The sequence below is a fragment of the Daphnia magna genome, linkage group LG4 (assembly GCF_020631705.1).
Source record: "Daphnia magna isolate NIES linkage group LG4, ASM2063170v1.1, whole genome shotgun sequence".
Taxonomy (NCBI): domain Eukaryota; kingdom Metazoa; phylum Arthropoda; class Branchiopoda; order Diplostraca; family Daphniidae; genus Daphnia; species Daphnia magna.
Genome location: NC_059185.1, coordinates 5,707,734 through 5,725,562, shown reverse-complemented (window position 1 = coordinate 5,725,562; position 17,829 = coordinate 5,707,734). Strand labels below are relative to the sequence as shown.

The 17,829-nt window shown below is 40.1% G+C and overlaps 2 protein-coding genes across 2 annotated transcripts; both read left to right on the top strand.

Moving 5' to 3' along the window:
- The first annotated feature begins 7,144 nt into the window (after window positions 1–7,144).
- On the top strand, window positions 7,145–11,359 carry LOC116923347. Its single transcript, XM_045172015.1, has 5 exons — window positions 7,145–8,238; window positions 9,222–9,385; window positions 10,696–10,834; window positions 10,904–10,997; window positions 11,075–11,359. The coding sequence occupies exons 1-5, from the start codon at window positions 7,148–7,150 to the stop codon at window positions 11,357–11,359; spliced, it is 1,773 nt and encodes a 590-aa protein (XP_045027950.1). The 5' UTR covers window positions 7,145–7,147.
- A 342-nt stretch (window positions 11,360–11,701) lies between these two features.
- Window positions 11,702–13,485, top strand: LOC123471113. Its single transcript, XM_045172014.1, has 3 exons — window positions 11,702–11,753; window positions 12,660–13,090; window positions 13,384–13,485. Exons 1-3 carry the CDS (start codon window positions 11,702–11,704, stop codon window positions 13,483–13,485), a joined length of 585 nt encoding a protein of 194 aa, XP_045027949.1.
- Window positions 13,486–17,829: the final 4,344 nt, after the last annotated feature.

The following is a 17,829-nucleotide window of genomic DNA, read 5'->3' as shown; positions in this document are numbered from 1 at the left end:
GAAATGACTTCCCGAGCAAGACACGAGGAATGGGCGATGGGCGTGGTCGGAAAACCAACACCAACGGCGGGAAGAGAGAGAATGGATCGAATAGAAAAATTGCTAGAGGGACTGATGGGAGCCGTTGCATTAAGGAACGCATCAGGGGCAGCCGCACAGCAAGGAGAAAGAGCGGAGAGTCAACAGTATCGGTCGGATAACCGATCGATACTGAAATGGACTTCGGATGGGGAACCTATCTGCAGCAGATGTAAGACGGAGGGACACATCGGGAGAGAGTGTCCAACAAGAACAAACGGTCAGGGAGGCCTGAGGGGTCGGACGCCGGACGGACGGGTCGTATGCTACGGGTGTGAAGGGATAGGACACATACGTCGCGATTGCCCGAGCTCCCAGCGAGAAGGAGGGGCACCACAACAGGAACGGCAGGTGCGATTCGCTGGAGAGGGTAGGCAAGTAATTGGTCTAGTAGGGACACAGCATGTAGACCCGGAGGTGCTAGCATGGCCAATTCTGAAAATCGACATCAAGAGGATGGTAGTACTGGATGTGTGGTGCTGGGGAAAACGGGTGGCTGCCGTGATAGATACAGTGGCGGGAGTGTCCGTGTGTTCGCCCAAATTAGTAAGAGAACTAGGGATAACAGTGACACCATGGCGCGCAAATCGTCTAGTATCAGTTGACGGCAAGGAGATTCAACCGGGAGGAGCCACAATGCTGTCAGTATCAGATGGGAGGATGACCGTCGAGGGGGAGGCTTTGGTTCTGGACGGCGACATCGACTTACTTCTGGGGAAGGACATGTTGGAAAAACTTGGAACGCGGATGAAGATTGGGGCGCTACCGGAGATCTTCATTGGAGCCACTGCCATGGGAGCACCGGTGGAAGAGATGACGGAGGAAGCACCGAAACTAGTAGTCCAGAATGGATGCGGGGTCCCACCCCGATCGAGGAAAGTGGTCGCAACTCAACCACTAGATTTGAATGGGTTTGGCGAAGGTGCACTGGTGGAACCATTCCAAGCATTGCAGACGACGAAAAGGGTGTCGACGGGTAAGGTCCTAGTTAGCAGGGTGGGAACAATCGGACAGATGGCGATAACCCACTTATCGGACCACAAACAATGGATCGAAGAGGGGACGGTGTTAGGAATAATCGAGCCAGTGACCGAAATCAAGGAGGGAGACACGCCAGTAGCCGTCGCGACAGCAGGGGCAGAGAAGAAAGCGCGTCGGGAGCACAAATTTGACAGCAGGATTGGAGAAGGATTAATGCCGACAGACAGAGAAAAGATCCGAGAAGTGTTAGTGGAATATGGCGACTATTTTTCGTGGCCCGGAGACCAACTAGGAATGTGTACGGCAGCATGGCAGACAATAGAGGCCAGGGGAAAGGACATCCGTGACCGAGAGGCTGAAACTAGAGAGACTATACCCCTGGACGAGGAGGTGCAAGAAGCTCGAAATGAAAGGGTGGACGATCAGGTGCGTCGATCGACCCGAGTCCGGATGCCACCGGTACGATACGGACAAATGCTGCAGGTGGCAGTGGGGGCTCTTCTCCTTCTGCTAGGACTACTAGGACTGCGGATGGGGAAACTTTTCCCACCTACTCAACTGCGGTCGGTAGACGACTCAGTAGACGACTCGGAGAGGGAGAAACGAGCGGCGGAACATCATACATATCCATTCGAGCTATGGGGTGTGGGAGCAGCGTTATTTATGGCCAGTGTGGCTGTGTGCAGCATCCAGTGGTGCCGAGGGAGAAAAGGAGACGTTAATATGGCCGACCTTCGGGAACGCCTACGAGTGGTGGAGGAGTTCGTCGAGGAAGAAGCTAAGAAGCGACGTGCGCGGTGGTAGAGTACCATGCATTGCCTTACGGAAATCGCAACCGTATGGCAGCGCATGAAGAGGCTTGCTTGACGACGCTGCGCGAGCTGGAGTCGTCCATTGAGCATCTGGCATGGGGATGATGTTTTTTTTTGGGGGGTGTCATGTGGCCTGTATCATGTAGCAATGTTCCCGGTTTTCTTTCGGTTTATATCTTTTTTTGTGTTGTTTGTTTTTTTAGTAATGCATTCGGGGACGAATGCAGCTCGAGGGGGGGGATGTCACGTGGTCAATGACCACGTTATGTGATCCGGTATGCAATGCTACCGGACGTGTGACGTCAGTGTTTCCCCCCCATATATAGTCCCCCGTGGTCGTGTATCGGGCCCCAGTCTTAGTCTTGTGAACCGTCAATACAACATACTGTTACACTATATATGTACACACTGCCAGTACACGATATACCATCCAACGACAGTCGTCTGCTAGGCGTACTTCGTGGAAAACGTTGGTTAGGCCCCTCCCCTTTCAGGGCGGAGCAAGCCATTCCACGATGGTTTTCCACGATATACCAGTACATGGTCCACGGTACGCGTACACGATATACCGCGGCCCCCTATACCGCGTTTCGTTGGTCTGAATGTCTAAAATTTCGACAGTTTTGGGGCGGAGCAAAGTGGTGGAAACTAGAATCAGAGTCATCTATCGAGAGAAACTGAATTATTCAACGGCCATTTCAGTGTTTCTATTCGAGCTTCAATTTTTCTGGTATCGTCTGCTCTGTTCGTTTCCTTTATCACTATTGTGATTGGCTGTTGAAGTTTTCAAACGTATTTCCTGATTGGTGCACTTATCACACACCCGCTGGAGGCTCTGACTGCTATTTCCGAAATTAGGCACAACGACAGACGATTCTTCCCATGTCGTGAACCAACCAGGGTTCTATTACTCTGTTAAAATTTAAATTACTTCTAATCAAGTTCAACCAAGGCCTACTTAATGAACATGGCCGAAGTTCCACATGGAATATTGGAATCCGTATTCCTAATGGTCAAGCCCCCCGGCCAGTAGGGGCGTTATTGTTTAAATAGCTATTGCACACCTGAATCAGTGAACACAATGGCTGCGTAGCGTAAGAACAACTTGATATCAGCCAACGCGTCGTACCGTTAGGACGAATGTGACGATTGTGACCACCACTTCGTCACCACCACCACCACTAGTGTTGGCGATATATTGTAAAGAACCAAAACAATTTATTCTTTATTCTTTTCCTAATTTTTTCCCAATCCCTTATTCTTACGTAACATTAATTTTTTATACGCCCCTCTTTTCTATGTAATTTCTTCCTTTCGTCTTACAGACTACTTTACCCTTCAAACGTTTCAACATGATTTTCTGGTAGTTCGACCTTCACGAACCCCGTATAAAAACTTTTTGTTCTATAGAAAATAGAGACACACCTTTCACAATTAAGTTCGTAGAGAGTTGTTCCCCAATTTTTTGTGCTACTGCAAATATACTTTCCAAGAAACGACAATGAAAAAGTAAGTTAAAATATTAATAGCTTACATTTGGTGGCAGCGGAGTCGAACTCGCCTTTCGTGTTAAGCTGAATAGCGTGTGTTATTTGTTTTATTGTTTGTTTTAAAAATGTTATGGTAATAAGTGTTACTTATTGCCTTCTCTTCGTTTGTTGGCTTCCTATTTGGTTGAAATTTTTTATAACTTTTCATAGTTATAAAAGAACATGCTTTGTTAGAAATTAGTTAGTTATGAAAGATGAGGACAAATGAGGATAGCGGTTTAGAAACCACTTTAGAAAGAATATCTGTAAGAAAAGGGCCACTAATACAAAGATTTGTTCGATCAGTACGTGAAAGGTTCACTTCTTTAAGATCAGGATGCGGGTTGACGTCAATTTTGAGAAATAACGAAAATCTAGGTGTCGAACTAGATAGTAATAGCCCACATCAATCCGATATTGATCTTCTTGATTCCAATGAAATTAAAGAATTGAGAAATGATGATCAGTGGAACGAAGTACTTAATATGCAAGTATCGTCACAAGACGAAACCATAGTCGAACCCCTGATAGGCGAGGAGACAAGAGAATTGCTATCATATAATCAACTTCTAGAACAGGCTCGGGCAATTACGGACCTTGAAAAAAACAACAGATAGGGTAGAAAACACCTGAGATATCTCTACCGATTTCCAAAACCTAGAACTAATAAATGAAGAGAACCAAGATCGGGGATGGTTTTATCAGCAATACGGAAATACGAGAATAACGGAAATTCCTGTTGACGATCTTATTTTTGAATTACAGTATTTACTTCGAAGTGAAAAAAAATAGAGTTAACAAACAAAGAAGTAGAAACAGCCTTAAGAGCATTACTCTTAACCCAACCTACAATTTTGACACCAAATGAACTCTTTAAGCACTATGGTCTAAGGTCATACTACGAAAGTACCGATTCAGAGTACGAATCAGTGCACTCGGGAGAGCAATAAAGTAGTTCAGAATCAGACTTAGTGCCCCAATCTTTAGTAACACTCGAAAATGAGGAGGAAACTTCTAAAAACAGCGTACCCATCAAAATTGTAAGAGCGGAAATTCACACGACAGGTTATCAGATTCCTTTAGATTGTCCTAAATCGACCCCTAGTACCACAACGATCACTTTCCGCCGGTTAATCATTCATAGTCAAGTATGAATACTCAAACTCCTCAATCACAGTTAGCGTCCACTCCGTGTAACTATTTACTGTATCAAGGACTGCAAAGTCAGAAAGTCTCCTTTACTCCAGCGTCGATCGTTGACCAGTCAAACAAAATCATGCAAAACAAACCGTCAGAAGAAACAAACCAAGACATGTCCATCAAAATATACGTTAAAGAATTGAGCCGTTTGATGGAATCCGGAATGGATTATGAGGATGCTTCTAAAGCAGCTGATTGTATTGTGCAACACGTTCTAACGAATACTAAACGTTGCATTAATTCCTCTCAGAAAACGAAGCATAATGGACAGCCTCTTTTTACAACTAGCTCTCAGCCTTCATATCTTACCTCAACCCCTTTACATACCCAACCACTTGCGTTAAGTGGACAAAGTGTAAAAATCCCAAGCATGTTCAATAAGCAAAGTAATAAAGGAAAGGAATTAATTAATTTCACTAAAGAGGTAGATGTGGATCTTTTCAGCATAAATGACAGGCGCCTCGTCACGGAAGGCACAATCACCGTTAACTATTTTGTGGCAGAAGAAACGCCACGCGAAGCACTTAGGCAGAAATTCATCGTCGTAAATGGAATTGTTGAAGATTGCGTTCTAGGGCGCGATGCACTTTGGAAACATCAGTTTATCTATAACGGAAAACATCATTCCATCTACCGAGTCCCGGAAATTGATCACTTCCAGGAAACAGCAAATCCCTTTGTGATTAGCAAATCTTTGAGAATTCCTCCAAATTCCACTAGTCTACTAGAGAAGAGGAAACTCACCCTTTCAACACTATCAATACTTGTCATTTTGTTAGATGCTGTAATATTCCGTCCGGGCTTAGCCTGGAACCCTACATCTCTACGACACCAAATCGTTCGCTCCGTGTGGTGGCTGTTAATGGAACAGATAAAACCATATTTCTACCTCGCCTTACAGAGTTAGGAACCCTTCGTATTTCCAGACCTTCAAGAAAGCCTGTTGAAACAATGGCTTCAATTAGCGTAGCTTCAGATCCAATCAACTCAGCAGCCGTTTACCGATTTGAAGACTGTTTTTTCTCTTTTATAAAACGCGCACCTAAAAATGAAATTGTCAAAATGTGAATTTTTAGCGCAATCCGTTTCCTATCTTGGACAAGTAAGCACGGCCTAAGGAATAAAACCAGACCCTGCTAAAATTGAAACCCTTGTGAATTACAAAAGACCTGGTGCAGTAAAAGAATTACAATCTTTTTTGGGACTAGCCAGTTACTACAGACGATTCGTAAAAAATTTCTCTACCGTCGCCCACCCCTTGTTATCACAGACTAAAGGAAAATCTACTGATAGTGTAACTTGGAAAACAGATGAAATTGCAGCTTTTGAGTACTTGCGACAATGTTTAATATCAAAACCTATCTTGATATACCCGGATTTTTCAAAAGAATTTCTGATTTAGACGGACGCAAGTAACTATGGCTTAGGAGCCGTCCTTTCTCAGATGAAAGAAGGAAAAGACCAACCCATAGCCTATACAAGCAGACATCTCAATAAAGGGGAAATCAAGTATTCGACAAGACAAAAAGAGGCCGCAGCAGTAGTGTTTGGGATAAAACGTTTCCGATATTACTTACAAGATCAATCTTTGGTTATTGTAAGTGACCACAGGCCTCTTCAATGGTTGCAGACTTTTAAAGACGAAACAGGGTGGCTAGGTAGATGGGCGATTTTGTTATCTAATATGAAGTTCAGTGTTCAGTACCGACCAGGTCAAGTACACGAGAATGCTGATTTTCTTTCAAGAATACCGATGAATCTTATATCTGCCATTCCTGCAGACAACAACGTAATGTGTCAAAAACAGCAGAAAGACTCTCTGTGCAAAGCAATCGTTACGTTTTTGGAACAAAATGAACCTTTGAAAAAAGAAGATGGCCCGTTTTCTTCTTTGGTCAATGAAATAGATTATTTCTTTGTTTAAAATGGTCTTTTATGTAAACACTACGAACCTACGTCAGTGAAAAGAAGAAACTTTGAACAGTGTCAAGTGGTTGTTCCACTTTCTCTGAGAAAGCAACTTTTACAAGAATACCATGATTCCCCATTGTCAGGACATATGGCAACTAGGCGAACATTCTTTCGTCTAACGGACAAATACTATTGGCCTACCATGTTACGAGATGTTAAGGAATATTGCACTTCTTGTGAACCTTGTGCGCTGGGACGTCGAGTGCACAGTACGAAAGCCTATCTCAACCCGTTAGACCTCGCTACAAGACCTTTTGAAGTATTGGGCTTAGATTTTCTAGGTAAAAAGAAAAGAAAAAAAAAAACTTTGTATTAATAATCTTTATAATTCATAGAATGGATCCCTGAAATTGATTTTGAAATTACTTTTCTCATAGATGATGTCTTCTACCTCTCCTCATCATACCGTTTTTCAGTCGCCTCCATGCTCTTAACATCACTATTTGTAATTGTACGGCTTCTCAGCCAAAAGGGTTCCTAAAATTCACTAGCGATGACTGTGATTATCAAATAAGCCCCCTTCCCGCTATTCCAGTATATTATGATGTCTATTCTAATCTTGGCCATTCGTGTACCATGTGGCTGGAAAAGAAACACATCTATACTGACTTCTGGTGTTGGCAAACTCCAAGTCAATCAAGAGTGCCAATAGACGTCAATGCACATGAATGTGAAAAAATGCGTGATTCCCGATTGTGCCATGGCAAAAACATGGACTACTTAGGTAACAATAAGTGGTCGTTCGAACGTATTCCAAATGTGCAGGGTAGCTGGCTTCAAGTCACAGCTGATCAGCTGATCAACTGTCGATTAGAAGAAGTTACTTTAGAAACTGAGTGCGCTAACTGTACGATAAGTTCACCCATTGGCGATATACCGGGAGGGATCAACGGATCCGTGTCTCACAACCTAGTGACCATTGTCTGGAAAGCATCGTTAAGAGAAGTTCAACAGTGCAAACTAAGGCTTGTGGAAACAGGTATCGCTCAACGTTACCTGACTTACAACAGTGAAATAGAAAGAATTCGTGGCGTCGAACAACAACAATTTGACTTTGGTTATAATACAACTAACAAGAAATATTGTAATTCATCAGAAAAAAGTTACAAACAAGTAATCGGAATGGACAAAGTTATTTTACGTTTACATTCTTTAACTGATACCAATGCTCATCCGAGTAAACCACTGGAAGAAGACATCGAAAATATTGCTGACATTATCCGGGCTGAAATCAGCGGAGTGGCACATTCTCAATACGCACGAGACCGAACTACCGATGGAATAAATGAAGTGGCTCCAGAAATTCGAGCTCTACAATGTGAAAATCGGGTACTGGCACACAAAACTGCTATCGCCACCGCACAACACAGTGGATGGCTTGTTGCCAGTTACCTTAATTTACCCACATGTAGCAAATTGATAGCCACTGGTGAATCGATCAGCGTCTATCAATGCTCCCCGAAAAATTCAAAGATCACCACTGAAATCACAAGCTGTGGTCCTCAACCCAAACTCGGCGACTACACTTTAGACACTGAAGGATGGGAACTGACGCCTTACACCCCCTGTTACTGGCAAAAAAATTTCGTCAACTTTAACGGCCGAGCACATTTCTACAAAAACAGTTCTTGGCATCCAGTCGTCCCCGGTGTAATAATCCAAGGAGATACAGTGGGTACCGAAAGTATCCGTACGGCTGAGAGGATCAGTAGGGAAAACGCGTTTTTCAAAACGCTCCCATAAATAGAATTCTCGGTGGAATTCAATAAAAAAATTTTCTAAGGTTAATATTAGGGTGGGGTTTCATGTGATTTTTTTTTAGAATTTTTCAACAACGCGATATGTGGTTTGTATCGCGTTCCAAAAGTATCCGTACGGCCGAGAGGCCTAGTAGGGAATGGGCTTACTTTGGAAGCCTGTTATTCGGTAACTACCTAATATTATAGGGTGGGAAAGTTCTTAAAAAAAAGAGCTGCATTAGCTCTATATGTGATTATCAGAACATATTTTTTGAGTTTCATTTATAGTAATGAAATTCAATATGAAAACACGGATTATAATTTTTCCGTTTTTTCTCCCTCGATTTCCCTTCACCAGTGTTGCCATATCCCAAAATCATTACCCTTTCTCTTTTTTTCTTCCGACGGAAAAAAGATTGCCGTCCCCCCATGAATGCGGAAGAAAAAAAGAGAAAGGGTAATGATTTTGGGATATGGCAACACTGGTGAAGGGGAATCGAGGGAGAAAAAACGGAAAAATTATAATCCGTGTTTTCATATTGAATTTCATTACTATAAATGAAACTCAAAAAAATATGTTCTGATAATCACATATAGAGCTAATGCAGCTCTTTTTTTTAAGAACTTTCCCACCCTATAATATTAGGTAGTTACCGAATAACAGGCTTCCAAAGTAAGCCCATTCCCTACTAGGCCTCTCGGCCGTACGGATACTTTTGGAACGCGATACAAACCACATATCGCGTTGTTGAAAAATTCTAAAAAAAAATCACATGAAACCCCACCCTAATATTAACCTTAGAAAATTTTTTTATTGAATTCCACCGAGAATTCTATTTATGGGAGCGTTTTGAAAAACGCGTTTTCCCTACTGATCCTCTCAGCCGTACGGATACTTTCGGTACCCACTGTAGTTTGATCGACACTTTGCTGTATGAAATTGATAAGCTACTCGCACTAAGTTTACACCCCGCGCTAACCCCCCACCCGATGAGCACTGCAGCTTCCATCGCCGAGATAATTGCTGATGCTAAAGAAGAACATAGCATCGACCTTGGAAATTCTTTTCACATTAGCACTCTTCTTTCCTCACTCCAAAAAGAAAAGAACGTTTCCCTGTCGTCTAAGATTCTTAGTTGGTCAAGTAGCATTTGTAGTCTTCTAGGGATGGGATTTATCGGGTTAATTTTCTTTCATTTTTGTGGAGTAGGTTCCCTTTTTGCAAGATACATAACTTGTTGTTCTTTTCTAAATACTTGCAACCCTTTCACTTGCTTCACCAAAACATCTGATAATGATATAGAAGTAGGCCAACCCACGTTATTAAACCCCTCAAATCCATCCCCGCCCATTACTATTGTAAACGTACCCGCCTCTAATCAACAACCCGCCCCTGAATTTATCGCCCCATCAACTCCTTTTCTACAAGGAGAGCCTCCACGGAACAAATTCCATCGGGACGCGCTAAGACAAGTGCATCGAGAAGCAGCTGTTCTGTTGAATTAATTAATGTTGTTTTCTTTGTTTTGTTTTGACTCACTTTCTATTCCGTTCCAAATGTGAACTTGAATGATTGCGAGACCCAATCTTTTGGAACCGGATAGCTATGTAAAGAACCAAAACAATTTATTCTTTATTATTTTCCTTATGTTTCCCTACCCTTTATTCTTACGTAACATTAATTTTTATACGCCCCTCTTTTCTATGTAATTTCTTCCCTAGACGTCTTACAGACTGACTTACCCTTCAAACGTTTCAACTTGATTTAAAACTTTAGCTGTTTTCTAGAATTAAATACACTTAATTTAATATTAAAATGTAGCTACTTCATTTACCTTTAATCGCTAAATACACGAACCAGAAACGCCATCTTTCGTTCACGGAAATAATGCTTTCCTGTAGGTCCTCAGGAATAACATCTCTTTGGGGGAGTTGAAAAAAATTTTGTTGTTGTTTTATTTTCCAAGCCAATTCGCAAGCGTTTAAAGTGAATGATGACTACTGTAGTCTTTGTAATTCCCAGGGTGATTCGATGTGAAATCCACCGCATTTGAGTGTTCCACTTGTGGTACCAAAAATTGAAAGTAGAACTGCAGATTACATCGTTTCAGGATTTTGGCTGGGAACTGCAGATGATGAAAGTAGTTACTTGTTCTGTGGCAATCTACTTCTATATTGGTATCATTTGCAACATAAAATACAAGGAATCTCCCAAAGAAAATTTCTTGAAACTCTGAGAGATCTGTCTGAAAAACATAACAGGGTAAGTCTATTAGCTCGATATGTTCCTCGTTTAATTTCTAATAGGCTTCTTCATTAATTTATTAATATGTTTTATGTTGTGTTCAACAATCAGCCCAATGCATTTTGAAATGGCTTCCATAGAATTCAAATTCAGTAACTATCATATTGAAGCTGATATTAAGCGTGTCAACAACATGGAATGCAAAGCTTGTGGCACAGATCCTTTGGCATGCCATTGTGATGCAAATATGAAATGCTACAGGCTTGAATCAGCAAACGAGTAAGTTGTATAAAGGTGTATAATTAATCCTCATCATCTAATTACCATTTTTAATTTACTTAACTATAGCCACGGTAGCATTCCTTTATTTGAAGGCATTGCTATTGCCAGAGATGAAGAAGTCAACGAATTTATTGCAGATGTAAATTCTGAGATTCCTATAGTAAGTATTTGTGTTATCAAATATGGTTTATTATAAAAGCATTTTCTAGTACAACGTATTATTTTTTGCTTCCTTAGCTTAAAGGTCATGGAACTTGTGGATCGTCAACTTTTAAAGCTGGCAAGACTGACTCTACGTACTACAAAGGACTTGATGAGACAGGAATCGTTTCACTCTGCTGCAGACATGGAGTAATGCTAAAAGTATCCAATATGTATCAAGGAGAAACTTACCGCCTGATTGCATTCTTCCATTCATTTGCCTTGAAACTAGGAATCTTATTTTTCTGTTACGATGGCATCTGTCGTTATTGGAAATTCGGGGTGTTACTAAGACTTGGACAGTCCAAAATGGACTACTAAAATATGGACTTCGATCCAAAACTATGGACTTCACTTCATGGCGTTTCCAGTATTTAGGTATGGATTTTGGTGCCTAACAAGTGCACTTATTGGCCTACCACCTAATATGTGCTAATATGCTAATATAAACTTTCCCAAATTACACACGAAAATTTAAATATTATAGATTTTTAAATATTTAAGAATACACATACATTTTACAGAATTTCCAAGTTTATTTTTTGAATCGTGCAATACCAAGTTGATACGTATTACGCATAACAAACAACTGGTGTCAAAGCAAAAAGGTTTTATTATTCTTTATTTGAGAAAAGAAATAAAAAAAATTAATTAAACGTTTAAATGCAAGATGAGCAATACCAGGGCACTTTTTTGCACTTGATGGCAGATTCGGGTATGTTCTCGCATTCCTGATGGAAATATTCTTTGAAAATGTTGCACTGTACCATAACGTGAAATTTTTTAGGAAGGAGTTCATGAACTCCAAAGTCGGCCATCCGACACACACAGAAGAGGGAAATGGAGATTTTTTTCTTTGGTCTCCAATTTGAACGCGTTCGGAGTCCTTTGGTCGGAAAGGGAATGATTGCGCCGTCGGAAATGCATTTCATTAGATTGGAGCGCATTTGTGACCCATCAAACCTCAATTCAGATCGATTAAATGAAAATGCCAGAGCTGTCGCAAATGCGATGGCATATAATCCTTAGCTTCCCCTTTCTTTTTGGCTTTCGCAATCCATTAGCCCGATTTTGAGAATTTTGTTTTTAGTTCTCTCAATCTGGGCTATGCAGTAAATGAAATGCTGGTCAGGTTGATGTCCGCTGCAGTTGCTTTCATACAGCAACCCAAGATTTGATCCAGCCAAATCAAAACCTTTACATGCTACAATCCAGTGGTGCTGGTGGCTTCATTACCTTCTTATCCAGTGGTCCCTATTATTGTGGAGTATTTGTATCCACTTATGGGAGTTGGCTGGATTGTACTGTAGCATTGCCCCCCCTTGGCAATAATGCAGACCACCAGCTTCAGCTAATTTTTGTCTAATGAGTTCCATCGCCGCGTTTATAACTTTTATTGGCAGCCAGCTTTCTGGCTTTCCAATTTCGAGGATTTCTTCTCTTTCAAATATTTCTGCATTTCTTTGGTTGACGATAACTGGTTGCATGAACAATGATTCAGCTATCGCGACTTCCAGTTCAACGTTGCTCGCATTTTCGGGCTATAAATAGAAAAAAAATATGGAAGAAAATAAAAAAAGTGATAGCTTTGTGACCAAGGTTACCTCATCATCCATATTAGTATTAAGTAAAGGCGACGGTGAGCGGGATCGTCTGCCGTCGGACGCTGTAAGTGAAGGCGACGGTGAGCGGGATCGTTTACCGTCGGACGCTGTAAGTGAAGGCGACGGTGAGCGGTATCGTTTGCCGTCGGACGCTGTAAGTGAAGGCGAAGGTGGATGTGGACTTTTTCCGGTCGATTCTTTAAGTAAAGGTGATGGTGAAAGAGGCATCTTTCTGGTGGATCCATTAACTGAGGCAGATGGTGAGCGTGAACGCATGCCAGCGAATATTGTATCTGAAGGAGTTGGGGAACGGGAATGTTTTTTAACAGACCTACTGCGTGAGGGAAATGGTGAGCTTGAAACATTTCCGAAGGATTCTGTATCCTCAAGACATCGCGAACGTTTGTCGGAAAATCCGGTATTGGACAGTGATGATGAGCGGGAGCGTGTTTGCTGTTTTAATTTGTTTACTGCTTGAGGAATGGGTGACATCGAACCTTCTCTTAGTTTCCGTTTGTTTGGCAATAAGTTTTCCTCTATTTCCGAGGAATCAGGCTCTTCCGGCGTATGAATGACTGGGTCGGTTCTTTTTGCTGATTTGAGACCTTTAATACAGGATTTCCAAGTTGTTTTTCCAGTCGCGAAGGTTTTTTGAATCCACTCCTGCGATACCGTTCGCGCGTTCTGGACTTTCGTTGCGTCACCGTAATGTTTTCCTTTTTCTTCGTTGCCATTTCCCAGTCGATGCTTTACATCGCAGCTAAAATTTGTGAGCAAAGAGCAGAAGCTACACAGGTGCATGTCATGTTCCGCACACCAGCTTTGAACAAATTAACGACGTAAATATCGCCGCATGAACCCACAACTGACCAATGTTTGAGTGATGGTACAAGCTGGATTCGATTTTCCCTTATGATTTCCATAGCTCGTTGTCTGACACTATCGCCAGGAGTATGATAAACCACGGATTTCGGTTTCTCTGACGAATTGACTGTGTCTTCTTCCTGAAATACAATAATATTTTTATACAATTTATCTTTACATTGCTCATTTTTATTACGTGTTTTGATGATCGTGAAGATTTTATCTTTTTGAACAAATCTTCTGAAGACTATAATTCTGGTAGTTCACCAATTTTAGCTCTTCCAGCAGATTTTCCTTGAATCTGGGGCAATAATGTGTAATCCCGACAACCCATATAGCACATTTCTGCCGTCGGATGTCCGAATCATGGCCGAACATCCATGTACTCAATGGGTAGTTCCAGGGATGTCCATCGGCTAGTCACCTTGGAAGTGCAATGGATATGCGAAAATTATATTCTACAGGCCTCCTTCCAACAGCCAAGAAGATTTTCAATTGTTTCATTTAAGGATCGGCCTCGAGCAGATCGGGACGCTTTTTTGCCAAACGGGTTTCTCATTTCGGGCCATCGAGGCGTGGCTCAGGGTGGAAAATTCTTCTCCCCGAATTCAATTGGGGTTTAATCGAGGTACTTAAACAGGGAAGCTACCCCGATTGCAATCAATCGATTCATCGATGCAAAAAACATAATCGATTGACTGTTTCACCCGATCGATCCGATAACAACCCCGATACTAGCACGTTCTACCCGCCTGCCCCGATTTTTACTCTGAAACCGAAAGAACGGGATTTTAAAAAAATTGCGTCGGGGTAACGGGTTGACCTCAAATTTTACCCCTCACCGCCCCGGTTGAAAAAGTGGCACCTCAATTCAGCCACGAATGCACTTTATCGGTGCGGGGCGGTTAACTCGATTAGAGCTAATTGATGCCGATCGCTAAGTTTCATTATTAATTTTCAAAATTTATTTGTTTCCAAAAGGGGAGAACTTAACCGTGTTCAAAATTTTCCCTTGAACGTATTTTTATTTTAAGTCCAGCATTCAATACGAAAAATAAAAAAATAAAGGAGTAGTTATCCATTTTCCGGGTGGTTTATTTTTAAATTTATTTAAAAAAAATGAATAAAATATGTGTAAGTCGTGACTCTCGTGAGTTTGTTTCCACAGGCTTGCCGTTTAGCTTACGGGAACCAAGCCATTGGAAATTAACTTACAGAAATATATATTATTCGGCATTTAATAATATTCGAAGCAAGTATAGGGGAGACCGGGGCTATATGGGACAGAAAAATAAAAACTAACTTTAAGAATTTTTACTGAATAAAAAAATAAATTATCATTAAACTTGTTGTATTCATGTTAAACCTTATCATGTCCTCTATTTAAAGATATGTTTAAAATATGGTTTTGTCCAATACACAATTCTCTAGCAAATTATTTAATGAAAGACCTTTTTTTGTTGAACACTAAAACATTACGGGGTTACCTGGGACAGCTCCATAAAATTCTTTTTTATCCTAAAATAATTAGATTTATTTAAAGTTATTATAGCCATTCAATTACGAATTATATTTGCGTCGGGTAATGTGTAACATTTATCGAAAATGAATTGTTACAATTAAAAAATTAGTTTTAAACTTTTTTTTCTTCAAAATTTTCCTTTATTGTTATGGGGGTTGGCTTTAGCTGCAAAAAGGGAGGGATTATTTTTTAATCGATAGTTACATGTTATAAATAGCTAATTGTAATTTAAATTTAATGTAATTTAAATGGACTTCGTCCCAAACAACCCCAGTCTCGATGTCCCAAATTGCCCCGCAAAAACCACTTGACTCATTTTACTTATTACACCTAAACGATAACAGCTACACAAAAAAATCTAAACACAAAAAAAAGGAGAATGAATTTCCTTTTCAATGTTTGTTTTGGTTTTTTTATAACGTATTTAGAAAGTACCCTTTTTTTGTTTTTTTTTAATGGGAGGGATTTCACTCAAAATGGAATAAACCCGATTTTTCCCTCCATCTCCTAAACAAACTATAAGATTTTAATAATTTTTTTGTCAACGTGTGTAACAACATTTCACATGTTTGGCTAAAAAATTAATATTTTCAAAAAATGGGAACATGCCAAAAACGGCGATGTCCCACCTAACCCCTGTCCCAAATAGCCCCGGTCTCCCCTACTTATGATAGGATTTTAATTTCAAATAATAAAAAACTACTTTAAACTTAATAAATCATGCTGAAGTTTCAAATTTAAAAAATTTGTATCATAAATTGTTTAATTGCAATTTATACACTTCTGGTTTAACCTAAGTTCGACATCATCTTGACTTCTTAAAAATCCTGTTGGTGATTTGTTATCGAAAAAAACTCTAGTGTTTTACAACAATTCGATTGGTTTGTTCGAAAATGATAGTTATCATATCTGTCGATTGGCACAGTGGAAAAATATTTGATTATGGTGCGGGAGACCCGAGTTCGAATCCAGATTTAGACTAATGTTTTTTCAAGATTTGAAGTCCAATATATGTCATATTTATAGCCAAATGAAAACCCGTTCGGATATCCTTAGAATGTCCCACGGCGCTGTTGAGGACGGTTAAAACCAAAAAAAAAATACATCCATAGAACATCCAAATCGGATGTCGGGCTGTCCGGCGGATATAAAAAAGATGTACTCAACATCCGACCTCGACAGCTGTCGGACATCCGACGGACTGCATTGTGTTATGTGGTAACCTAGCTTCCCTCATCGAATTTTCATTAGAAAAAACCATCAGTCATTCTCAACGAATTTGCCATATGATCTATGGACAGTCTCTTCCAATTTATTAGCCGCTTCATTGTGGCATGCAATGATTCCGATTGATTGTTCGTTAACAGTTTGATGCCAAACTTTAGCAGAATCCATGATCCCATCTTGTTAATATTAGTATCAATCTTTTTGTCATAGTAGGTGGAAAAATTCTGGAAAATAAATAATATCTTAATTTTTGCTTTGATTTCATGAAAAGTATGCATTTCAAAACTTATCTTGTCCCATTTATTCAAATAAAATCTAGCGAGAACGGACTTGTACGATTTTTCTGATTTCGGAAGTAAAAGACTTATAAAATCAGTCTTGTAGTTTGAAACCCCAACTTTATCTCGAATATTAAATTTCCTTAATTGGAGTTTCATATTTTGCCACGCATGTATCCAACAACGAAAAAGAGGAATATCAGGCCATGTCTTGGAAACAGCATTCGTAATGGCTTTTTCATCATCGTTGACGATGACAATTTTCTTAGAGCTTGCTATTTCAGGAATGAGTTCAGCAACCCGCGAAAAGAAAAAACTATGAACATATTCAATCCTCTCCATGTGGATCAAGAACCTGAGAGGAATCACGGTGGTTTCCTCAAATTCCGTGTGTCGTAAGTTAATATAGACACATAAAAATCTTCCATTTCAAATGTTGTGTCGTACGACAGGCATATTGATGGCAAATTATCGCGATCAATGAGTTTTTGGAAGTTCCCAAGAGTTTCTAAAATAGTTGTTCATAGTAAATACAGATGCATTGTAACATAAAAAACAATCGTGTAAAAATCTTACCTTTACTGAAGCAAGTGACGATTTGATAAGAGAGAGAACAATGTCATGGATAAAATCAGTTTCTTGTTTTAGCGCAATTAGATGATAAATTTCATCATCACCTAAACGCATGTCCCGAACTACATCTACTTTTTGTCTTTCATCTTTAACGTCGTTCACCAATGGCTCCACCAACTTTTCACTATACACTTTCACCGGATATTTGTCCTTTTCCATCTTTAATTTTTGCAGCTCCGAATCCTTTGTTCGAGTAAATTTCTTGTTGGGATTTTTCGAGTTACCGTGGGCAAACATTTTAGCACTTTTTTCGTCTCCCAAATATCTTATTAACACTCAGTTTGGATTCATGGAGTTTTTCTTATTATGAGTTAATCTTATTTAAAAGGTTAGGATGCAGCTATACCGAAGACTGTGGTGGTTGAGGAATTTCTCCGACCTTCATAATATGATCACTATTTGTAAATTATCAATTTATGTATTGGAAGTTTCTTGTGAAATAAATGAAGTTTAACGGTAGGTTTTTTTGGTTCTCTAGTTTATTTGATCACTGCTTCACTGGCATAAAAGATATTTAAAAAATAAAACGATTACAAAACAATATAGTTTTTGGTTCATTACGGATGGAAACAAATCATAAAACTAGAACAAACGTATACCGAATCGGAATCAACATAACCTTTGAAACTTTTAACAACTAACAAGACCTGGGGTTAGATGAGG